This window comes from Manacus candei, unplaced genomic scaffold (assembly GCF_025592945.1).
Source record: "Manacus candei isolate 608988 ecotype Guabito, Panama unplaced genomic scaffold, ASM2559294v1 h1tg000018l, whole genome shotgun sequence".
Classification (NCBI taxonomy): Eukaryota; Metazoa; Chordata; class Aves; order Passeriformes; family Pipridae; genus Manacus; species Manacus candei.
This window is the reverse complement of record NW_026138066.1, coordinates 20,418,788-20,444,977: the sequence shown is the minus strand read 5'-3', so window position 1 is coordinate 20,444,977 and position 26,190 is coordinate 20,418,788. Positions and strand designations below refer to the sequence as shown.

At 39.6% G+C, this 26,190-nt stretch overlaps 1 protein-coding gene across 1 annotated transcript in view; it reads left to right on the top strand.

Annotated features, from left to right (window-relative positions):
* Window positions 1-26,190, top strand: part of PDE3A (phosphodiesterase 3A) — a 231,463-nt gene that overhangs the window by 181,761 nt on the left and 23,512 nt on the right. Inside the window, exons 3-6 of the mRNA XM_051784667.1 lie at window positions 12,596-12,856; window positions 15,618-15,772; window positions 19,192-19,307; window positions 23,104-23,323. Coding sequence (XP_051640627.1) covers window positions 12,596-12,856; window positions 15,618-15,772; window positions 19,192-19,307; window positions 23,104-23,323 — 752 coding nt within the window. The remainder of the gene's footprint in view (window positions 1-12,595; window positions 12,857-15,617; window positions 15,773-19,191; window positions 19,308-23,103; window positions 23,324-26,190) is intronic.

Below are 26,190 nucleotides of genomic sequence, written 5' to 3'. Positions count from 1 at the left end.
GAAATCAAACACGTTTCTTTGATCTGTCGCTGAAGAATAAAGGGGCAGATGGGTAAAAGTGTTGTGCGTATTTAATTTGATTGAGTATTTCATTTTGCTGTAACGTCATACAGAGTGCTTCAGCTTTACCTTCCATGGCAATTGTAGCTTGCATTAAAAGAGGAAATGGATACAAATAATTTTTTTCTTAGATTAAGGGCAGGCTTCACGTTCCTGGCAAAATACCAATATGTTGAGCCAGCATTACTGATACACATTTTCTGTTCTGTGTTAGCATCTTGCCAGGAATGACAGTAATTAAAAGAAGAAATCATTTAAGTGAAGTGATTCTTCTTTCTAGAGAAGGTTGTTTCCTAATGTTATTGCCAAAAAATCTCACCAAATGCATTTGGAGCAGATGAAGGAGAATTGATCGGCAATTAATGTGTTTATTTTACCTTAATAGGATAAATAGGATATCTGGGGCCACTTGTAACACTCAGATTGAAGCAGTTAGAGAGATAATACAGAATTAGGAAGACTGAATCCATATGCTTCATCAGCTGATCTGTCAGAGCACCGTATGGCAAACAATTTTGCTTGTGGTCTGTTTCAACTTGTTAACAAATATGTTTGCATAAAACTTTGCGATGAGAGATGTTCACCGAGGTCAGTGGTATGAAGTAAAGTGTTTTCTTGTGATGAAACTGGTCTTTTTTCATTGTTGTTCTGAGTTTAACCTCTCAAAGTAAGACTGACTATGGAGGGAGACCTTTAACTTCCATACCCTGCATTTGGTCACTAGTGTTAACAAACCTGAATATTGAAGTAATCTCCAGGGTCTAATCCATTATGGATCCCATTTAATTCAGCAATGAGCCTCTGAGCACAAGAGACACACTAAGGCTCTGCAGAAGTCTAATGCAGCAAAAAATGCAAATGGGACACCAGGCTGTTCTGCACGACAAGAAACCATAAGCTTTTTGAAAAAAAAAAAAAAAAGGAAGAATTTTGTTTCATCATTTTCAGAGCAAAAATTTAAGTTTTTGCGAAGTTGACATGAATTCTTGTTCCTATCTTTTAATAAAACTGCTTTAAAATTGCTGGAGCAAAGCCAAAACAAACCCTTTCCTTTGCCAGAAATTCCAAACCCAATAATTTTTCTGTCAGAGTGCAAAATGGTTTTTGTGTTTCTCTAAAGTTGTCAATACAGTGAGAATCCTTGAGCTGCCTAGTTTGAACTGCTGTTTCTTGTTTGTGAGGACGCCACTGTTCTCTGTGTAAGAGAGCTCTGTGGCAGAATCATGTGATCAGAACTGAAGTGTCATCAGCAAATAGTTCAATACTAATTATTAGGATTGCTCCTGGGCTAAAATATCAAGACTTTGTACCTATGCATCTTTCAAAGTGGTTGATTTTCAGTGGTAAAAGAGAGATTTGTATGTCGAGGCTTCTTTTTTATACCTCCTTCAAGAAATCATAGAAGACTTTTAACCTCTCTGCCAGGACCTGTGAACGGGACCCTAATAGGACTTTGGGCATTTGACTTTAAAGGTTCAGAGTCAGTACTGCTGCTGTGTCAGGCAGTTTGTGTGCTGAATGAAGTGCAAATTTAGGTGGGCTGCATTTACTTTTTCTCTTTCGATGTAATTTCAATGTTTCTCTTTGATGTAATTTCCATGTTTCTCTTGTGACAGTTCACCAGCAGTCCTAGTGATAGAGTTTCAGTGGGTCATCTTGTCCTTTCAGGTTCAATCCACCTACTCCACTCAGTAGTAGCAAGTGCTTCTATTGCACTGACTGGTGCATCATCACTGATTTCTTACCAGAGTAGATGTGGATGAACCACTAAAGTTCAGCCTCACAAGGGGATTTAACATTTTTTAAAAAAAGAAACAGTTGATTTTTTTTTTTTGTTAATATCCACATCCAAGCAGAAAACATAACTCACTGCAGAGAGTTATCATTGTCTAGTTGGGTTGCCAGCATAAGCACCAGTGCTTCATGATCTGTGTCTGTTTTTTGGTCTCTATGGTTCTGTTGCCTTTTGTAAATGAGAAGCCAGTGCTGTTAAATTTAGATGTGAGTTTGAATCCAGGCTTTCCAAAAACACAGAAGTGTTTGGCCCTTATAAAAAAGTGCAGACCCTGAGCCAGACAGTCAAAGTTCAGTATGGTGAGATATTCATGATGCAGAAGCACAGATTAAATCAATCTCTAATTAGAATTGAGAAGCAACCAGGATGTCATAATTGGGAATATTATATGCATTTTATTTTTTTTTCCTAAAATGCAAGTAAAGAACTGCTCACAACCTAAAAGACAGGAGTTGAAAGTAAGACTTTTCTTAGGTTAAAACTGCACAAGACAAATCAGTCACCAGCTTCATGAAGGAAATCAGAGATTGCTGAGATGACTTAGAAAACCCTAGAGCCTTTAGCATCCAGTTTGTAGATTATAGGCTGTAACAAAGTGGCTGGAAATGGCCATCTGATGCAGGCACTGACTTGTTGTGATCAGCTGTGTACCTTATATCTCAGCAGGCAAATGTGGTGTTTTTTTTCCTCATTCGTGACAGCAAAGGCAGAATAAGCCCATGGTATAAACTAACCTAGTGTGTCTTTAAGTTGGTCCTTGCAGGTCAAGGATGAAGTAGGTTGAAAGCAGTCCTCAGGGCTTGCCAGTCTGTCAGTTTATATCTGTGCTAAGTGAAAAAAATCATTTTAATATCATAGAAGACATGTAGGGGATAGTGTTTTATTTTTCTTGTATATGAATTATTGTTTCTCTCCGTTCTGATTTTCATTGAAATGCCTACCTACTGAAATAATCTAGGAAAGGTGGGGGATTTTCACATCTAGTGCATGCTTAGTGTGCCTTTTGCAGGTCCTGGCTTTAGATGTTGAAGTAGCTTGTTCTTTAGGGAAATTGCAGCTCTGCAGCAGCTATGATGAAGGATTTGGGGGCTGCAAGTCCCTAAGGCTACAGTTGCTTTTCTTAAATGAGTCATAATAGAAGAATCCAAAGCCAAGTGTTAAAGAAAAAATGATTAATTCTTTTCACAGAGGAGTTCATTAGTGACATAAAGTCACGAGAAAGAGGAGGAGACGTCTGTAACACTAGATGGCTATTAACTGGTATTAGTGTGAGTGCATAAAATCAGAAGAACTAGAATAATGCAAACCACAAGGTCTGATGGAGAAGAAAAAAAATGTTAAATTTTGGCCAATTTGGTTGAAGTGAGGCTATTTCTTGACTTTGGTGTGCACAAGATTTATCCTTTTCAAGAGGTGTAGAATATCTCTGCCTGCCTTTGGCTTCAGTGAAAGCAAGTTCTTAAAAATGGACCACTAAATATCATTAGTGTTCTTGGTAGCCTGGAGAATTTCATGAGGTCTTTGTGCTCTGCTGCTACAGCATATGCAAAACATGGCCCAAGATATACATCTGGCTCCTGCTGTCATTTCCAAATCCCTGCCATAATTTCAATAAGAACAGACTGAATGTTAAAGACACTTTATCTACAGCTTTACTGATGATTATTTCCTAGTTTCCAATTTTCTATTTATTCTGGTTTTTAACACTCAAAACCATCTTAAAACCTCCCTGAGTTTGCTCTTTTCAGTTTATTCTCCTGATGGCAACTCCTTTTTAGCAATTGAAAATACGTTTGATGCCCTCTGTAGAAATTCTTCCCTCCCTGCCCGCAATCTTTTGTCTTGATTTAGCAACTGAATTTATTAGTATTATGTTTTTAATGATATTTAGTAATGCCCTTCTTAATACTGTTAAAGAGTTAGTGAAGGACTGAGGTGGATGTGAAATCTTTAGCTGGGGTTATTTTCACGCCTATTTCTGCAGCTTGCTGCTAATTGTGATGTCACTTCTCAAGTTGCTTCCCAAAAGAGCCTGAAATACTTTGAAAGGGAGAAAATACGGCATTATAGGGCTCTTTTGGCTTTGTTCTGGTGTAACTGAGACTGTCGAGTTGAAAATGTGGGAGGATTAGTTAGTACGCAGGAGGCAGAATGGTGATTATTGCTTTCAGTGGATCTTTTTTTAACTCATGCTGTGTATTTGGCTGCTCTGTTTTAGTTCACCGTAGAATTAAAATAGCTTCTCGTGCTAAGCAGGGATATTGGAGCTGTAAACTCAAATGGGTAAGATCACCAGGTATTAATAGATGGCATATCCTCTGCTGTGTGTGCACCCAGTGCCCCACTCCTGCTGGGTCCCAGCTGGTGTTACTGCAGCTCAAGTTGAGGCTGAAGACAGTTGTCACTGTTTGCTTCACATGAACACAAACTATCAGCTTCAAGCCACCAATTTGTGACCATCTGATGTACAAATTGAAGAACAATAGTGTAAGACAATTGAGGACAGTCTCTGAAGTACAGAATTGTTTTCCTCACTCTGTGTTATTCAAAGCAGATTTGAGCCCCGCATAGAATTTAATTTTTCCCATCTGCTGTGTTTTAATGAAAAGCAATAATTTTTAAAGTTCCTGGTTTAGTTGGAGTGGTGTCTACTTTTTAAATAATAAACCCTGACTGTTTGTGACTGGCTGTGATCCGCTCTACGTCGTCAAGTAGTTCTCCGGGCTGGGGTAATCGTGATAGTTTAATGTTTTTAGGCAGCCAAATAGCACGGAAAGTCCCTTGGAGTTGGGTGACTGAGTCCCCAAGGCTCTGCTGAGAACATCAAACATAGTGTCAGAGTTTCCACAAGGTTTGCAAGCTGTGACCAGCGGCTCTTAGCCAGGAAGTTCAGCCTGTGCTGTTGCCTCCTTCCAGGAGCTGCTTTCCCTGGATCCTTCTTGTGGCATGCCTTATGCAGAAGGTCATCACATCTCCCTGAGTGTCTTCACTTAAGCTGGGATTTCCCCAGGAGCCCAAGGCAGAGCACGTGTACAACTGGTTACAGAATGCCCCTTGCTCCCCATGGCCCACACTCTGGGGACAATCCTTTGCCCCCTTCTCCTAAACTTTCTAGAGTTTTCCAACTGTGCTCTACTGTGGCGGGGGAAATGTGGAAAATTAAGTACTACTTTATGTCAGTACCAGTGCAGTTAGTTAATTGGAGGTCCTTTCTGTCAGATATAAATGACAGGGAATTAAGTTGCATTGGGTTGTGACCAGAATTTGCATCCACTTGGGTGCAGACTTTCCTAGTCTGTAGGCCTTGAATCTTACCAAATCTAATCCTCCCACTCCTTCAGATTATTTCTGCATCTATCTTTTTACTGCTGCTTGGCTGTCAGTGTCCACAAAGATATTTTCTTTTGGCACATGTAACAAATCTGGAAAAGCTTACTAGGTGACCTGAAAGTAGCAACTGATAGTCTGCCTTGAAAGTTACAGATGGCACCAAAACTTCATAGAACTCAAATGTGTTCTCTGTATCTCTCTCTCTCTCTCTCAACAGGTCAGTTTGTCTATTGAGTATGATGTGCAAAAAAATCTCCCACATTTTTTTTTTAATTTAATGTAGATGTCTTTGCTAAAGCAGTGAGACAGACTTCTCTCTGAGCAGCTGTGGTCCACCCAGAGAGGTGCTCACCTGAGCCTGGTGGTATCAGTGCAAGCAGTTACCTCGACATCATCACTCAGCAAGAGCGAAGAATAACCATGGTGTAACTCTGAGTTGCAGACTGACAGTGCAGTTTGGATAAATGTGGTCCTTTTGGAACGTTGAGCACAGTGCTCGAGGACCCACATGCAGAGGCATGCACACTTAGGGCAGGCAGCATCCTCAGGCAGCTTGGTGACTGGTTTCTGACAACCCATGGAGGTCATGCAAGGCTAACTTTGGTTCTGTTTTTCCCAGAGGCTATATAACCAAATCTGGACATATCAGGACAGGGAAAGCAAAAGGCCTTGCTGTACCTTCAGTGCCTGCTGCAGATTAAATGGTATCAGTTTACTAAGAACTTTTAGCATGGATAAAAACTTCCAACAGTCTTCTTGTAAATGTCTGAACAATTTTTCTCAAACGCTGAAATAATTCACCGCAGACAAATACCTGGCAGTGTACGTTTCAGTCTGAGCTCTTTGGCTGACAAAACTGTCACGAACTGAAAGGCCCTGTAATGGAAGAAAGTTAGTCAGCTGTAACTGTGAACTTTCTAAATAGTGTCACCCGAAGTAGAGGTGCAGGATGTGGGGATGGCGACCGCCGCCCCAGACAAAGTGTGCTATAGACAGTGATACATTCCATGGGTTTTATAAGAAAGGAAAAAAAGTATTTCCTTCTCAAACCAGTGTCTCTTTCTTAAAGAATGCTGTTATTTTCATTCTGGTTTTCCAAAGAAAGTAATCTTACATGATCACGCTCCTCTCTGACGGTTTCAAGCAAATGTGGCAGATGGGAAGAAGTTTCAGAGATTATTACCTTCCTAGAAGTTTTATGCCAGCCTATGGTGGGATACCAGAGGAGGGTCCAAATCAGTGGCCCTGCTTGGTAGTAGTTGACTGGCAGTTTAACATAGTGTGAGCTTAGAGAGAGCCCTGTATAAGGCTGCTCCACAACATGCACGTGTAGCCTCAGGCAGGGCTGCCTCCTGCTGATTGTGTGGCCTCAAGGCTGTTGCTGAGGAAGGGGGTCTTTGCAATACAGTGACTGCTGAGAGGACAAAAAGGTGTAAGTCCTTAGTGAGACCCATCTCATTAGATCCTGTGTTTGCAGAACTACTTTTAAAAATTTCCTCTGGCTGCTCCATGATTCTTGGAATCTGGCATCTTGTGCTCAGGCTACAGTCACACTGCATGTGGCAGTCGCGGCATTTTCTGCTCTGCAAATCAGAGTTCAATGTAATTCTTATCAGGAAAGTCTGCTCTTATTATGGTGGTGCCATTCCAAACTTCTTATAACCAGGGTTGAAACCAAAATTGTTATGGCTCACACAAGATCCAGTCTTCCCTCACTATGGGATCATCTTTTGCGCTTCAGTGTCTGGTTTACAGTTATCTGACTCTAGGTGCTTTAAAGATTCAATAGCAAAGCCAGTGATCACACTGATGCTTGGGAAAGGTTTTTCTTTGATCAATGTGATGAGACAACAGGAAGATGCTATTTTCAGTCCTAGCAAAGAGTGTGCCTTGCAGAGCCTGTGGCTGATTCACCTCCAGAGAGCAGTAGGAATGCTGCACCTCAATAAGCCGGAGAAAAGATTCTCGTAAACGTCTCGTTTGCTCACCGGAGAAGAGAAAACCTGAAATCTTGTGTTAGTACAAAATAAGAGAGAAATAAAAATAAAAAGACTTCTGCAGCTTTTAATACAGAAAAGTGAAATGTCAAAGAATTGAGTGCACGCTTCTCTTTCTCCTTAGTCATTCAGTGGAAGGTGGAGTAGTTAAGTCTGTGGCGCCTTTAAAATGATTCATTATTTCCATAGAAGCCAATTCATGTTTATCCTTCAAATTGCTCTGCGGACATTAAAATAATGGAGAATTATATTTGCTTTTAATTTTGTTTCCAGACATCTTGGCCTGAACATTTATGATGTGACTTGGAAACTACATCAAATGTTGATTTATAGTTGCTTGTAATTGTGTGAAGATTGAAGATACGTTGGATGCTGCTTATTTTAATTCTTTTTTCCTCCTCGCCTCCCCCATCCTTTTGCTTACAGAGTGTTCTTGAGTGTAATGTGGTGAAAGGCCAGCATCTCTGCCTACAGTGCTTTTCCTTGTACAAGCCACAGCAAACAAAGATTTTTTTTTTTCCCTAACATGAGGCTGAGTGAAATGAATTGTGGTTTGTGTCAGATAATTGGTTTGGTTTTGGGTTTTTTTTATACTGAAGTTTTGACTGATTTTGTGTTGCCATGATAATCATCCTTTTTGTAGGGTGGAAAGAACAGTATTTTTTAGTTAGGCTGGCTGAGTTCAGTCATATGAGAATCATATACAAAATATCAATGGGGAGGGGAAAGACTTTTATTTGCATTAAGGTATCTCTTAAGTGTATGGATGTCAAATCTGCTTCACAGGTGAATCAACAGAAACAATTCATAACCTAAATATATCTATCAGGTCTTATGGGTAAAGGAAATTGTTATTCCTATTTTCCTAAATTCATTTCTCCTACACAGTTCTATCTGCTTTTCCCCCTAGCCAGTAAATAGCTATTCTTAGAGTGAGTTTTATGCATAATATAGTTTAACAAAAGAAAATTAATGGGATTTTGTGAAATGTAATAGAAAAGCCCAACAAAGGTTTTGCAAATTTTGAAAGTTTATTTTCTAGTCCTGTTACAGAATCCAAAACAAACTAATCAAACCCCAAAATTCTAAGTGTTCATTTAAATTTGCTAGAATATTGTTTTCATATGGCATTTAAGAATATTCCTTGCAGATAAACCTCCTGCCCTGACAAAAATTGTCTGTGTGATAGTGGGACGTGCTGCTTATGGTTTGGTCCTGCAGATGCAGCAGTGTATGTGCTTCTTGGCACATCAGAGTTTTCTTGTAAATTCCCACCAACGCAAACTTAGATGATTGCACAGTTGGCACTGTGAACTATCCATGTCTGTCCCCAGTTTCTGATGCATCCTACTGTGATCTGGCCATCTTACTTTTTATATGCGTTCTTTGGGAGAAAACCCTTTTTATTTCTTTCTGTACATGAAAAGAAACCCCAAAACATGCTGCAAGCGCATTTGGACCCAGTTAGGAATTCCAGGTTGTACCACAGCCTAAACCACTGTTTTTCAGCATTATAAGGAATTAATTTTTCTCCTTATCTTAGTTAAAAGTGAGCATGCTTAGTTGATCTGGATTTGTTCCTGCCCTAGAGCATTTCAGTTTTAGTCACTGCATGACATTGCTTAAATCAGGGATGGAGTGAAGTCACAAATTGAACAGTAAGCCAGTCTTCTCCAAAATTCATGGGAGACAACTGGATTCACAATTATTGGCATAGATGAGTAAATGCATACTGACCAATGTGCAATTAAATTCACCTTAGCTTAGCTCTTTGTTGTTCTGTTTTATGCAATGAGTAAAGTGGTTTGGAAAGAATCCAAATCAGTTCATGCAGAGGCTATGCACATAAGAAGAAAACTACTTACAAAGTCTGAACATGGATTTTATATGCACTTTTACCCTGAAAAAGACACTGTGCATATATATGTGTGCAAATGTGTGCATGTACAATTACATCAGTCTAAAATTTTCACCAATTAATGTCTTGCTTTCACATCATCATATGTCTTTTAAAGTAAATTCCAGGTTTTCTTGCCCTTTAAGGAAAGGCATTTTTGTTTACTTTCTGAATAATGGTTTCCAAAGTATATGCAGTTCTCTACTGTTTTGTAGTAGTGAATCTGAAAAATGAAATATTTTAAAATGTTTTCATGCATTCAATTTGTAACTTTTTTAGAAAATAATACTTTAAATACCTGTAATTTTATCTAGTCAGACTAGTCTGGCAGTGCTCTAAATTCACCCTGAGATAGATGAAATATTCAAACTGTTTGGAAAAGAAGGTGCTTTCCTGTATACAAGTACTGTGCAGTTAAATTACAACTTATAAACCTTTCCAATTTAGGATGTGTGTAAATGTACTGAAATTGGTGGATTAGAGCAGTGTTTACCCTCTTGTGCTTTTTTCTTCAAGAGGGATTTAAGCTTGGTCTGTTGTTCTTTTACACATGCCCTCATTCTGAGCGTTCTAAGTATTATGAGCAGTTCAGACAATAACTATCATATACACAAATTTAAAGCAACTCAGTACAATACAGTGATGTTTTTGAACTGTGTAAAATGTTTTCACAGTCTTGTGCAATGCAGCATGTCATGCTGCACGTGTTGTTGTTTTGTGGTGACCCTGACTGGGCTGTGCTGACGGGGTTCACGTCTCATTTTCAATCTTGGTGAGGGAAAATCAGTGTGGATCTCCTTACAGGCATGGTGCTGACCTCGCTGGGTGTACTCTGTGCAGGCAGGATGGATGGGTGGATGGCTGCATGGGTTTTACCATGCACTTGGTCCTGGCAGAACTCATCACAACCTGGTGTTATGATTCAGACAAATCTGCTGGGTCCCAGAGTCAAGGTGGGGTCACCAAGATACCTGACAAGGCATCCTCATGTGTTAGAGGCCATGTGGCAGAAAATTCACCATTGAGAAGAGAAGGACTCTCCCTCTCCCCACTTGGTGCTAATCATGGAGAACAATGCTGGCTGCTTTGCAAAATATTAGTACTGCTGTACAAAATCTGGGCCTCTGCTTATAGCCCGCTGAGTCAGACTTGTTTACTTCATTGAAGTATTAATCTCTGTCTCTGATTGGCAGTCAACAACTCCAGGCTCCAGGCTTAATAGAATTTCAAACTGTAGATTATGCAGTTTTGCTGAAAATATGAGGCTTCTATGGCGTTTTGAATGACATATTGTCCCTCACTCCCCTTTGGTCTGTTTTTCAAGGCTGAGGTTAAGATAGATAATTAATTCCTCCCATCCCAAGCCTTGTCTTTTAATTTAAGAATTTTCTTTAGCATCTGCCAGAATCTTCTGCATGCACTCCTGAGAGGTTAAGCAATGAAAGAGCCATTAAATTAAGTTCAGACATTAATTTTTTTCAGTAGGATGAAATAGCACTTCAATATATCAAGCGGCTTCTGGTTTATGTTATTTCATAGCGTGGCAAAGAAATATGGGAAGAAGCAGCTCTTTCTCTGGTTGCATGAGAGGATGGTGAGTGAGGAGGCCTGTCTTCTGGTTCTTCAGTTTACTTCTGTGTTAGCAAGAAGTAGGACACAAGGAGGGGATCCCGTGATAGCGAGAAGTAGGACACGAGGAGTGGATCAGTGGAGTGAAACATCAATTTGCCAAGGGGACCTGATGTCCACACTACACAAATGGGGAGGAGTTTAGCTGCACTCAGCTAATATTTCACTTTCCTCAGAAATACTTTTCTGTTGCCTGTAAAGCATTTTGTGAGAACAAAGCAGTGTCACGCTGTGTTACACTGTTCTTTGTGTTTTGAGGTCCATAAACACTGTCACTGGTGAGTCATTCCTGGATGGGGCTCTGATCACCCTCCTGCTAAGTCTGACCAATTCTCCATATTGTTTGTTTGCCTCTCCAAAAAACTCATATGATCTTTTCACAGACATAACTTCACCATTTAGAAATCCATGTATTTTAGCTTTTTCTAAGAAATACTTGAAAGTAAATTAGTACGAAATCTGCTGGAATGATCTCTCTGGCAAACTGCACGTACACCTGCTGGTAAGTCCCAAACAGTAGCAGCAGGCTTAAGCTTATGTGTCAGAAACACAGCAAAGGAAAAATGGTCACTCTTGGAGTGCCTTGAATTAGCAATTCCATGCAGAATTTATGGCAGGTTTTGGTACACCAGCTAGTGAGGCTGAAATGTCACTGCTGCATTGAAATTCCATATGCGTCCTGCCTTTCTAGTTGTTCTGCTTCTGTGTGCATCCAGTCTCACTGTTCTTTTAGTAGGTTTTTAAAGATCCTCAGTCTTTTGCAATTGTATCATATAGCTGTCAATTCACAGACTTGACAACTTTCCTGCTTTTGGCAATATACTGTTTCTTTTATTGCCAATATATTGCCCTACTGGTTCTCAAGACAGCTGGTAGTCGAAGCTGCTGATTGTGGGGAAGTTCTGGAGAAACTCAAAGATGCATTTACGAATCAACCCTCTCGTGCATGCACTGGAAGCCTCGTGCTACAGCTGTGTTAAATTACCTGTGTGTGTGATGGATGGACTGCACATATGAAGACAGTTTGCCTGGGCCACAGTTGGTTTGTGTTGCATCATTTGCACATCAATTATATCCGTGGTTGGGGTGCGTAAGATCTGCCGGTGATAGGAGCTGGTCCCTGATATTGGTTCTGCTTATACATCTGTTAATAATTCTTCCTAAATGATATATGTAAAGTAGGTATATATTTCAAACCCAAGAGAAAGTAAGGACCATCTGAATTGGTCATACAAGTCTGTAGAGTAGCTATTCTCATCACTTCCATCTGAATAAAATAAGGTTTGAAAAATCCACTTTTTACTCCATTTCATATTTGGTATAGCTGCCCAATATTCAATTTCTTGGAGAAGAATGTTGTTGCCACCATACCAGAATACTGTAGTTTAGTTGCATGGTGATATTTTAAAGATCTCAGTATATGCCTGGCATTAATTTCATTCAACCAAGCACGAGCATTGAACGTGAGTTGTTCTAGATGCCTCTGTAGTGAGTAGACAGACATCTGTCAAGAGAGACTCCTCCCATCCCATCCTAAGCTATGTCTCCAAAATTATTTATGCAAATAGCCCCTGGCCATTGACTATGTCTCTGTAGGGAACCTGAACAATTCATTCGGATGGGTTGTCAGCTGCAGATGATGAAAGCCATGAAATCAGATATGATGGAGTTCCAAAGTCTTTGCAGACTGTGAGCATTATGCCTGATGATCAATCTATTCAGCATCATTCTCCTTATTTAAAGAATTATTTCATGTTATTATTTTTCCACTCTGCGGGTAACCACTTTAACAAAAGTTGTGAAGAGAGTTCAGCACAGCTTTAGATAGTGCTCAGCAGAAGTTGTTCACTTCTGTTGTCTTACATGTGTTATTTTTCTCTTCTTTAGTCTTCTGGTACCAGTATCACAGTGGATATCGCTGTCATGGGAGAAGCACATGGGCTCATCACAGACCTTTTGGCCGATCCTTCACTGCCCCCCAACGTGTGCACATCGCTGAGAACAGTGAGCAACCTGCTTAACACTCAGTTAACCTTCCAGGCCATCCACAAACCAAGGGTGAATCCTTTGGTGTCCTTCAGTGAGAACTACACCTGCTCCGACTCAGAGGAATGTCCGGAGAAAGGAGAGAAACTGGCCATTCCCAAGGTGAGCACTGGAGCCTGTGTATCATCTTGTTACTTGGCTCTCCCTAAAGGTACATCACTGGGATTTTTGCTTGTTTGCTTCAGACTAACATCCTGTGCACCAATGACAGCCTACTGGAAAAGGACAGCTAGTCTATCGTTGGTTTCATAGTAACACAATTCCTGTGTATCCCTCAACTCACAGCCAGGTTTACTTTGGTTCAGGCATGTTTAGAAGATGGTGTTCGACACAGAATAGATCACACAGATGGTGTGCATATTTTCTTGCAGCTGTTGGTTGGAGCTTAGGAGAAGAAATGACAGGGAGAAGAGCAAGCAGAAGCCTTTTATCATACAGACTCACAGGTCTGCCCCATCACTTCTTACACAGAAACTCTCCTCCCACTCAAAAGATTTGAGCTGCTGCATGAGGGGTGACTATTGTCGACAACGAGCATTGGGGAAATAAGCAGTAATATGAGGGACCTTTTTACTCACTTTAAAGGTTGGAATTTGAAATTCTGTATGAATTTCAGTCTCTTCTTCCTTCCCTTAGCCAGAAGTGTGAAACCTATAGTAGTCAATGAAAAACTCCCTATTGGTGACCTCCAGGTCTTTGGATCAAGTTTAAAACGTTGCATACCAAACAAACAAACAAAAAGATTATCACAGTCATTAGTAGGACAACTACTGTGAGCTCATGAGAAGTGGTCTTGAGAAGAAAAAGAAGACTGAACCAAAAAAATCTATTACTGCTTTGACAGATGGCTTTATAAATGCTCAGGAATCTGACAAGAAATAACCAGTGTTAGCTACCCACTTTTAGCAAGTGAACAGCTAGAGAGAACATATCAGCTTTGAAGTAGTTTGAGTTGTATGTTTGTTGCTAATTAGCTGTCCTGCAAGGCTTACATTTCACTTTTGAAACAAAACCAAAATGCTTTTGTATTGCAGTCTCCCTTCTAAAATTAAATACAGGCAGAGTACGTTGCACAGGCAAATGCTTTTATGTTTTTACAGTTTAAATGGCACAGCCAGCATTCATTCCGGCATTTCCCGGTATCCAAATTTCAACACTTGTGATTCTTGGTTTTATTACATTTTAGTGTGGTGATAATTATTACCCTATTTGCCTATGTAGCAGCTGTATGTATGAAATGGAGGTTCACGGGTTTTTAACCACATTTTCCAATTTATTTTGGTGAACATGTCTATCATGGCTGCACTCTGGGCTCTGAGGGGAAAAGTTAAGTGGAAGAACACTGCCATCACATGAGCAAACACAGGGAGCAGATACCAGTTTGCTGTTGTGTAATACCTTATGAGGAGAAGACAAATGAATGATGAAGAAATGAGCTAATGCTACAGAGAACTAATTTGACTGGAGTTCACTGATCTAAATGTATTATGGTTCATAAAACTAATTATTTGCAGTCCTTTATTTACCTGTATAAATATAGATTTAGGGTCTTTACCTTAAGCATCTGATACTATTTTGGGTAAGGAGATAGTATGTTAACATATTTATCTTTAAGTTTGAGCTTCAGAACCACAGTTCTCTTCCATCTCATATTTCTTAACCCCCTGGCAAAGTCCAAGATCTCCATTGCAGAGATATATTTATTTTAGTTCTTAATTATAAACATTTCATGAGAACTACAAGAGAAACATCTTACAAAATTATAGCATCTGTAACAGCAAATCTGGATCCAAAAAGACTCTTTATCATTATCCCTTATTATCACTGTCTTCAAAAATTAACAAAAAATATGTGAGTCCTGTTAGTGGAGAAAAGGAAGAATCAGGTGAAATAAAAATGCAGGGTGGTCAAAAAAAATCTGCTGTAAATAATGATGCTTTTTCTATGCTTATCAAGAGACATCATATGCCAGAGAATGAGTTTTATTTCAGTGAGTGACCTTTGGATTGGGGAGATATAGCAGGAAAAAAGTTGGAACTCCTGTCCCTTATTTTTCTTACAGCCTTTCTTGCCTTGAATCTCTGATTCTCAGAATTCATGACAGTTTAAATCATAGAATAGTTGAGGTTGGAAATGCACCTGGAGATTGTCTAGTCCAGTCCGGGGATCATCTATTCCAGTCCCTCATGCACAGGGTTTTTCTAGGCTCAACCTAGATCAGGCTGCTCAGGAGGATGTCCAGTTGGTTTTTGAGTATCTCCATGAATTTAAACTTCACAGTCTCTTTGGGCAACCTCTTTCAATATTCAGTCATCCTCACAGTAAAAAATATTTTCCTACCTTCAAATGAAAATTTCTTGTATTTCAATTTTTGCTCCATTGCCTCTTATCACTGAACACCACTGGAAAGAGCCTGACTCCATCTTCTTTACACCCTCCCTTCAGGTATCTGTATACATTAGTCAGATCCACTCTGAACTGCCCCTTCTTCCAACTGAGGAATTCCAGCTCTCTTAGGCTTTCCTTTTATGCCAGATGCTCCAATCACTTTTGTGGCCCTGCTAATTTGTTTAATTGCCTTTGGCCACATCAAATGTTAAACCTCTGTGGTTATGGGGCTATGGGTGTAGACCTTTTTTAAAACTTGAAACAGGGAGGACGGTCCAGACCCTGCAAGCATTTAAAACACTGCCTGTGTTATTTTGAGTAGAAAGAAGGCACCCCAATACCTGGGAGAATCCAGATTTACAGTACCTCCCTAGTTGTTGTCAGGCAGAATTAATCAAATGGAAGCGGTTTTTCTTCTGCACCTTTGAAGGGTTTGTAAGCTGATATAAACTCTCAGCAACTGATCTCTCCTCAGCGCTTACGGAGAAGTTTGCCCCCAGGACTGCTGAGACGAGTGTCCTCAACTTGGACCACAACAACATCAGCCACAGGATTACCTACCCTGGAGCCAGCTCCGGTGAGAAGGGATCGCAGTGCCAGCATCAAACCCCATGAATCATCTTCATCCAGGTTACAAATTACCTCCTCTCTCTTCTATGTTTCTGTTTGGGCAGATTTCTTTGGTTCTGTGTGATGATGTCCCTCGTTCAAAAACGCTGGCTTTGAAGTGTGTTAAAACTACTGCTTCATGTTTCTTTAAGTTGGGTTGCCAAAGAAGCAGCATTCCCAAGTTTAGTCAGATTGTGCCAAAATTATTCGTATTATTGGGAAGTAAAATAGATTTTAAAAAAAATCTATTTATGCTAACAAAGTTCAGAAGTGCAAAATAAGATTGGAAGAAAGGCAAAATATCTGGTTGAATTCTTCTTGATATGCAGCAGTTTCCTGCGTGGGTATTACCCAGCCAAGAAAAAATTTTAACAAGTGACCCAGCCATTTCTAAGAACACACCTAGTGATGTGATTCTGTCATTAAAGCAGTTTATAAAGCACTTCTCCATCCTCCATTCTTCTCAGGGCCTGATCCCTGAGCCAGTATCATAAAATACGTGGTCTTCTCATGGAATGGAGAAAGAGAAGTTGTGTCTGCTCAGCTGCTTGCAGCCAGCAGATGACTTGTTTAGGGCATTTGCAGAGGTCTGAGGGCTTTCAGTCCTATGTACCTCACATTTTGGGATTTCCATGCTACCATAAAGCCTGAGTTGAGCTGCTTTTAACCCTCCACAGGGTCTGTGGCAGATAATCCAGCAGCAGACAGTGAAGGAAGAAGCTGAATGGATGTTAGCCTTGTGCAAAGGGCTCTTGTCTGTGACAAGATAGGCTTGGCTCCCAGGCACTGTTAACTGTGATCATGTTGTGTAGCTATTTCAAGAGGATTTCCTCCTTTCTGGCTCCATGAATATTCTTCTGCTGTAGTCAGAGAGGAGCAGAGCCTTCAAAAGTAGGGGGGAGGGCAGTCAGTTGTGGTGCTACCCTGAGAGAATAAAGTTCAGGTCCCCTCCCCAACCTCAGCAAGGGTTATCATCTTGGAGATGGAGGAGAGAATGTGGAGACGTGCTTTGCTCTGGGGAAAGAAAGATCAGAACCAAAGCACTAAATTCAAGAAGAGAATTTAGAGTCATGTTATCAGAAGATTCACATGCTTTTCTGAAATTCAAAATTTGGTACCGGCAGCAGAGAAAAACACGGGACTTGAGAGGGCCTGAGAACACCAGTGTTGGCTGTTAAATAGCTTGGGTGAACACAGCCCCAGAGAGCTGCATTCTTCCAAGGTCAGCCTTTCCTCCAGATGCATAAACCATTCCCACAGAGGAGACTCTCATGCAGGGCATCGAGGTGCTCAAGGCAGCCTGCAAAGTGCACTGCAAGAAAAATACGTGGCTGGCCAAAATTCCCTTTGTGAGGAGTCCCAGGTATCTCAGTAAAAGCTAGAACCAAATGGAAACGCTCTTCACTCACCGACCTGTGGTTCCCAGGGTCTATTTGATTTATGCTGTTGATCCCAGTCTCACGTAGTATGTAAGCATCCCCAAGAAGGGAATCAGAGGAAGAAGGAGAGCAATTAAATATTATTGTTGGTCCTTTCCTGCAGTTGTTATATAACTCTGCACGATGAGCCAACTAAGCAGGCTATCAATTCTTCCTATGTTTAATGTCGCCAATTGTATAATTATAGCTCTGTCAAGCCTCCCAACCTACTGTTTGTAGTACTTCTCTTACAGTAGGAGAAACAATGTGTATTCCAGAAAGGGAAAAAATGGATCCTATAAGTCTAGCTTTAAAAGTTTTGGCAGACCAAGAGAGATTTTCTTTCAATTTTGAACTGAAGAGAAAAAAAGTCTTGATTATCTGCCACTTCCCCAAATCAAATTCAAGCACTCCACAGGTCACAGAAAAAGAAATATTTCATAGGTTGAAGGGGTAGGAGAGAGGCTGACACTGGGATTTCCCTGTGGCAGATGTCACAGTTACAAAATCTTCAACTTGTTCCTCACAACCTGGAACATCATCTCTAGATTTCTATAGTCACAAATTTGCAAAACCCCCCCTTAAATCTCTGTTTGAGATTAGTGATCTTGTATTTTTCAAACCCTATGTCAATAACTGGTAAGACATGGTCCTCTTATGGCTTGTAATGCTACAGGAAAAATAATAGAACTTCCACGTTCTCTCCCTCAGTCACTTCTGTATCCAGTGGTTCTCCCTTAGGGAGTCAAAGAATGTGGTTAAGGGATTTTTGGTTTGTTTTGTTGGGGTTTTTCTTGAACTTTACAGTGGACCAGTGTGTGATATTCTTTGTGTTAACTAAAAAACAAAATAAAACCATAAAACAAACCAAACAAAGAAAATTTTTAAAAAACCATCTAGAATCTTTCTTTGTCTCATTTCATCACAGATTATAGGCATTTGGGCCAATGAAGACAGCCAGCAATTACTTTTGTAGGTAGTACGTCTGTTACAAAACAATATGTTTGTAGAGGTGTAACACAGTGTTATGTGGCTTTTTTCTTTCAGAGTGCTTATTTTTTCTTTCAAGTTTTTTTCAAGGTCAGCTGGAGCTAGGCTACTTTAAAAGTCTGTCTTCTGGCTTGTGTTTCACCTCATCACTTGCATGTGAGGCTGTGAGGGGGGACGTGGAGCCTGAGATGCCTGGTGGATCTGTCCAGAGGGCTCACAGGCCTTGCTCTATAGGAGCCAGTGCTACATCCCTGCAAGCAGCTGAAATTTGATGAGTGGCATTTGGGAAAACAATCATAAATACAGTTTTCTCACTGTACAGAAGAATTCTGGTAGAGTTCTAGCCTGGAGGCTGAAAGCGTTGGCCCATGCTGTTGTAGGGGACAAGCATTTGTTCCACACCCAGAGACAAATGCCCCCTATTTTCCCTCAGTATGTTTCTCTTGGACCAATGTCTTCAGGGTCTGTCAGTAGGATTTGTTTGGGGATGCAGCTGGCTAGAGTGTGAAGGGGCACACCAGGAGCCATGGCCATGCAGGGAAAAATGCTTCTGAACCTCCCCAGTCTCCTGAGGAGCAACTCCAGTGCCCTAAGGGCTGGTGGGTATCTGCTGTGGCACCAGCAGCAGAGGAGGCTGGGCTTTTAGTTGGACTGAGAACTTGTGTCATTTCTGGCTCTTTTAAGGAGGTGTTAAAAGAGAATATAAATTTAACTTATTTCAAGTCAACTTGTGAGCCTCTGTGTACTGTCAGAACAATATAAAGAAGGCATCTGTATAAATAAAGTAAAGAGGCCTCAGCAGCAAAGGAAGCCCAGCTTTTGGAGTGTTTGCATTGTAAATATTTTTGCTGAACACAGTACTGAGCACCTCACAAACTGCAGTTCAGCCAGCCCATAGATGTTGTTTTCCATATCAGATTTTGTGCTATCCCAGTATCACATATTTCTTGCTGCAGCTCCTAACTTCTTAAGATCTGCCATTGAGGCTTTTTCCTGTGTTGAATGGTGCTTGTTTGTGCTCTGGTTTTGCAGCCCTGACTCCTGGAACAGCTCAATTCTGATGACAATCACAAAGAGCAGGTCGTTCTCCACCTCCTATGCCATGTCTTCTACCAACCACCTGAATGCCAAAAGGCAGAGCCGGCAAGGTGAGTGGGCATCCATGGCTCTGTCAGGCTCACTTAGCTGTTCCCCATGACTAGCAAGTGCAGTTGCTTTTGTTCTCTGTCCAATCTGCTTCTTTTTGTTATTTTTCCATCAATATAATATGGTTATTTCCTGTATTTAAGAAAAAACAACACAATGTCTTAAAATACTGTAGCTCACAGTGATGCCATTGTAAATGTTTTGACTTTTTGATTTGTAGAGGTTAGTCATGACATGATGCAGAAGTGTGATACAAAACTGTGTTGTGTGTTGTGATTTATATCCATGTAATTCCCTTGACTACAACAGGGCTGAGAACAGAGTGTTTTCTGTAACATTTATGACATTAACTGTCTGTGCATATTGTCTGACTGAGATTTCCTGAAGCACAACATGCATAATGCCATTTTCAGCTGTAAGCAGCAACTGACCCATCTTATGCAAACATATCCAAGACAAAACCTTTGTAACTCTGTCTATCTCTGTATATTTATTTATGAGAAAGTACAGGTAGTTCTTATTGATATTTAGAGATGAGAAATATGGGGCTTTTCACTCTGCTTTTTGAGACTCTAAAAAAAACCCATTACTCCTGTTTTAACTAGGGAAAGAAATTGAGAAGGTGACTTTGGAATTCATAATTAAATGTTTGATATGACAACCATGAAGCAGCCTTAATCCACAGTAATGTGGTTCTCCTCCCTGTACAAATGCAGGATAATATAATGTTTACTCATGCTTTAACTCGTAATTCAAAATTATTACAAGGCCTCCCTTTTTTATACCAGCCTGGGTTTTTTCCAAACATGGAATAATGTTGAGATAATGTTACTCAGAGATACTGGCCACCCAGCTATCAGGTGGAAATTGATACACGCCTGAGGTCTGACATTGAAAAAGTCAGAGAATCCCAGCTTAGAGATGGGTTTGAAGATATGGCTGCACAATTATTTTGCATATCTAGCACTGTCACATCTCATCTCCTTTTCAAACTGAAGAGAACTGTACAACATCTCCTCTTGTACAGCAGCTGCTTTGTGTTATCACAGGGAAGACTAAGTAACACAGTATTATCTTAAAAGGTAATAGGCACATAGGCAATTGAATAAAATTAAACTTGGAAAATAATGGAGATACAGTACCAAGAATCCAGGAGTTTGTTGTAACACAAAACAAATATTACACTTAGACTTGTAATTTTCGGAGATTACCCAACGAATTAAAAGGGAAAGGGGTGGGGTGTGTAATATTTTGTATTTGAAAACAACACTTACCAACCCCATCAGTCAGTTGTACATACAGTAAATTCTGCTTTCAGAAAATGTTAATAGTCATCTCTATTGCCCAAGTACGTGAGGTTCCACATGATGAAGGGGGATCTCCATTCCATCTCAAGCAATTCCAAGGGGTATTGATGGAGAGGAATAAAAGTTTTGTGTCAGCATTTTGTGTAGAAGATTGATATTTCAATGTTTTAGGCTGTTTATAATCATGCAGTTTAGTTATGATTTGTTTTCATGTTCCAACTCAATAATTATTTCCATTTGCCATAGTTAATACTATTTAGACTTTTATATATTAGCTCCATTGGCAAGATACACTAATTATTAGTAGAGGTTGATCTAGCTAAATCTGTAAATCTGTTAATTTATAAAATGTGTCTTTAATTGTGCATGAAAACAGCTGCTAGTTGTATCTATTTTCGCAAAAAAAATCAAGTGTTTTCATATGTCATTTCACATCACATTGAAGTCACTGTTTTATATCTTCAACACTGCACATATGAAGAAGTTCAGGAGTACCTAAGCAGATGGATGTACTTAAAAAATTCTCTTTGTATTTTTATTCTTCTCTTATCTTGACTGTTCAAAATTCCTTGCTGTAGCAAGACACATTTACTCTCACATTTGCCAGTAATGGTTAAATGTTTGATTATTGAAAATAGGTTTGCATTTTTCTTGTAAATTTATTTATTTATTTGTGGTCACCTACCCTGGAAAATTACTCTTTAAACAAACAAACAAACAAAAAAACCAAAACACACACAACAAAAAATATGTCAGGAGACAGGAGCCCAGACTGGCAGTAGAAAAGCAGCTGTGATTAGAAACATTATTGTGAGAACTGCTGTTTAAATTCCCAGGACTTGTTTTAACCATTGAAAGATGACCATATGTATTGTATCTTCCAAATCATATCCTCTAAGGGTTATGAATATTACCTGATAACATGTAGCTCAAAAATAGATAATAATCCAACTCAATCTTCTGCACATCTAACAGACTGCCAAATGTTTTTAAAGACATATTTTTTTTGGATGGAAAGCCGATATCTCAATGAATTCGTAAATGTGAAACAGAGGTTTTCTGTATTGGAAAGCAATTTCCCTGTGTCATGGCCATCTGATAACATTTTAATTGCTCTGAAGGCTGTAGTTTTCTGATCTCAAGACAAGCGTAATATCCTACTTTCAGTCACTGAATTAAGAGAGTAATACATGCCACATGTTTGCTGAAGAAATACCCTAATCAAAACTGAGGAGATGTTAGATATCACCAAATTACAGCTCCATAACTGTCAGAATTTTTTTTTAACTCTTGGATTGTCAAAAATAAATCATATTTTAGCCTCATATCACAGAAAGTTGCTATCAGAAAAACACTGGAACTATATACATATATCCTACAAGGTTAGTATTTTGTAAACTCAGAATAAGGCAACATGTTGCCTTATTCTAAGATAAATTTTGTGTCTGGAATACATTTAGATAGTGGGCACAATTCAAACATAAAACCAGTTCAAGTTCCTAAGGTCTTTCTATCATTTGGCTTTGAAGATAAATGTGGTAAATTAACTGGGGCTGAGTTCCTACAAACTTTAGAACAGGAGGTAACTCAATTTATGTGCATTTCCTTTCAAGATAGATTAAGTTTGCCCCTCTATGCTTTGATTGGAATTTTGTCTGAGACTAGACAAATGTAAAGTGGATTCAAAAAGAAGGTGGCACTTTGTTTCAAGCTCTGGACCAGCTGATGCATTTCATCTTTGCAGTGGTGCTTAGACAGAATAAAGGTCAGAGAGAACTACATCTCAGTAGTGCTCACACGTGGATATTGGCAGTTCCTGATACTCTAGCTCAGGAGTAACAATACCACCTGGTACAGGTAATGGTTGCAAGTTCCCTTAGTGAGCAACAGATATTGAAAACTAAACTCAAGCTGTACAAGGTCAAGGCCAAAATCTGTGAGGAATGCAGAAATGGCACCAGAAGTGCAGTATTTTATATGATGGATGACCACTAAAAATTGGTTTTTTGGTTTATTCCTTGTCTTCAAAGATGTAAAAATGCAAATTTTCTGGGAATGTATGTAAGCTGTTCTTGTCCTGGCTTTACAAATGGAGACAGCAAAACAAAGATGGATCTGGCATCTGCAGATGGGTCTGGGAACTTTGGAGTTTGGTGTCTCTGTCAGTAGAACATGTTGATACCAACAGTCACGCCACTAACACATGCTTTTCATTTCATGCCTGCCAGTTAGTGCATCCTGCTCTAGGGAAAATATGCTTTGTATTTTGAGCCAGAACTTCAGCAGGTAGAAGTGGCTGATACTAATGGAATTTCATCTCCCTCTGACAACCCTGGGCTTAGCTCAGAGTGGAGCAGGGTATTCTCTTATTTTTCTGTTTGAAAGCTGTGCTGGTACTTGTGCATCTCAAGAGGAGTGTTTCTGCACAGTGAACTAATGCAACCATTTGCCACTTCTGTTAATTGACAAGACTCTGCTTTTCTCTTGCCAGGTATCCCACCAAATATTTCACCTCTCACCTCCCCGTGCCATTCACCAATTCAGGGGACCCCTGCCACAAGTCCTACTGGAAAAACATCTTCTGTGTCATTTCCAGACTCTACAGATACTGACACCAAGCAGGGCTTAAAGCCACACAAAGTCTTAACTTCTTCTCAGAGTGCACCTCCACTGTCAGATCCTGTTATCAGCCCCTCTGTCATCTGCAGCAGGTAAGATTGTAATTTGACATGAGTAGGATTACTTTCACATTGTTCTCAAGAACATGCTCTTTTGGCCCACATACAAGATTTTGTGATTTACTGCAGTATTTTGTATTGACATTTCAAGTTTGTAGTATTTGGCTTACTGTGTAGACTGATGCTACAAAATGCTTTTAAAGTGGAAGAGTCTTAACTACATTTATTGCTTTTACTGATGTCAGATGGACAGTGTGATTCATAAATAAATTCTTTGCCAGTGATTTGCAGATCCCAAAGTTGGATTTCATGTTAACAACCTGTGTTTTTTATGCCATGCCCCCTAATATGAATAGTCACCTTCAGGTCACAGGCCAAGTCTTCCACAGCAGGCACCTGATGTTTGATAGAAAAATCTGACTGCAAGGGTTTAGAAGATCCTGGCCTGTAGGATTCTGGTAAAGATGTGCCAACAATTCCTGAAGGCTACACAATTTTGAGCATTCTCTGAGGAGGAGTTGATCCTGTGTTCCCTAGGCAGAGTCAGATTATGTAAAGTCAGGATTTTTTTTCAGAAATCAACTGCAGATAAATCCTTTCAAGTACTAAGAGTTAGAGTTACACAGTTTAATTTCGCACTTTAAAGTAACCCTTTATTAGATAACACAGGCTGATCCTGCTTTGCAAAATCAGCATTTTGGAAAGAAAGTTGTTCTGCTTATCTTCTCAGAAAGGATTCAGTTGCTAAATTGTATTAGTGGAGTTTGCAATATTTGTCCAGAACAGTGGGAAACACTGGTATTCCTGAACGTGTTCCAGTGCAGTTTCAGGGTTATCTTACTCACTAGATGTTACTTCTGGTCGTAGCAGTGAGTGATTTGTGATTAGTGGCCAGCTGGTGGACAGCACATCATCTGAGGCTGGGTTAAATGCTGTCAAGTTTGACTATCTTTGGAAATGGTTTTTCCTTTCTGACTCCAGTCACGTGGCTGTGGATGTGTCTCAGGACACTGCGTGCAGGGCAAGGAAGGGGGTGTGAGAAAGTCAAAACTGAGACTGCAAGTTTGCTCAAGGGAGTCATCCTCACTGCAGTTCAGACTGGAATCCCAACAGGCTTTTAAGATGGGGTTAGGTAACTAAATAGAAACTTAAGTGCTTTTAAAAGTTTTCTAAAGTTATATCAAAACTGGGACTTGGACTGATTCATTTGAAATGAAAACTGTATTACACAACAGAATATAACAAAGAGGTACTACTGTCTTATTAAGCTGTGTCCTTATTACTACTTCAACAAAATATTATTACTTTCACAAGTAATAATTATGTCTGGAAGCCTTCTATTAAAGAGAACGGTTAACAGTTGCAATAAAAATGTCCAAAAAATATATGTAAGGTTGTTGTAGATAGTGATGAAATACATTTTCTTCATATGTCCAAACTTTGATTTCATTGTAATCACTGGTAAAATGCTCGTTAACTTTAATGTGGATGCTGTCTTATTGGATCTATGTAGGTTATATAGCATATCTGGGTTTTCAGTTTGCTTGTTTTCAAAAGCTTAGACTGTAAGCATTGCAAATAGTTACATTGCTGACACAGACTTTGTTGTTGATTATTTGAAAAACCCCATATTATTTAAAATATTATGATGTCATTTGCTAATAGAATTGGCACCTACTGGTGCTAATAGTCTTTAAGTCCCTGTTGAAAAATTACAAGCACTGTCACATTTCTAGCCATTAGTATATAGAGGTGTCAAATCCACAGATAACAAGCTGAATTAACAGCATACAAATAATGCAGCCATTAGTAATGTAGACACAATTAAAAAGCAAAATCAAAACAAAAAATCTCAAATACCAAAGAAATTAAAGGGTTAACAAGTTGTGAGAGTTAAACTAACACACTTTAAGTAAATTTTTAATGTCTGAGCTTTTGCATAGCAGGTTGCTAGTCTTCATGGTGTACAATGTGCTGTGTTTACTGCCAAAACCCCTGCCTTGCTGGGGAGCAATGCCAAGTCAGCAAACTTCTGCCACCAGCAAACCAATCCCACCCCCTACAACAAAAGAGGAAGTCAACTCTTGATGGGTTCAGTGTTTTAAGTCAGATCCACCCAGGCAGTGGCATCAAGATGGCAGTTTTGCTGTATTTCTTTTTCACTAACAAGGTGAAATGTGGTAGGACAGCGCAGTTTGAAGACCACAGTAAAAAAGGACATACACCAGGCATTGCCAGTAAAATAACTCGTAAGTAATCATGTATTAATTCTGCTTAGTGGATGAGGCAGGAATCCTGTGCAAAAAATATTAAACAATCCTGAAGTCAAGGAGGGTATTATAATGCCTGTACATGAAGGGATTGAGTTAAAGTTGCGTGAGCACGTTTAGTTCCAACACAGAGTAGATTTCAAGTGTGCTGCTGGGTAACTCAGTCATTTTTTTTTTTATTTCAGTACAGTGCTTTGTGGACCATACTTATTAAATCAGTGTGAGTTTGCATATGTTCAGGAAATAAAGAGGTGCACTCATAGTGATGCAAAAGCCTTGTGGCATTACACCCAATCAAAGGCTCTCTATCTTTGATCTTATGGAAATCACAAGGAACGCGGGACAGAGAAATTAATACTTCTTTTCATCTTGTTTAGCAACCTGAGTGATACATGATTTATTTGCTTGGCTATGCAGTACAGGTATCATTGAAGACAGATTTGCATTTTTATTTAAAAGTCTTTCAGGGATTCATTGTGTTTGCAGGGCGTATCAAGTTCCAGGATGTGTTAGAGATGACCCAGTCAAAAGCCCTCTGGCATAGGATTTCAGCCATTTTTACATGTTGAACTTAAAATGGTACAAAGTTTCTAGTACAAAGTTTGACCAATGAAAATAATTTTGTAATAG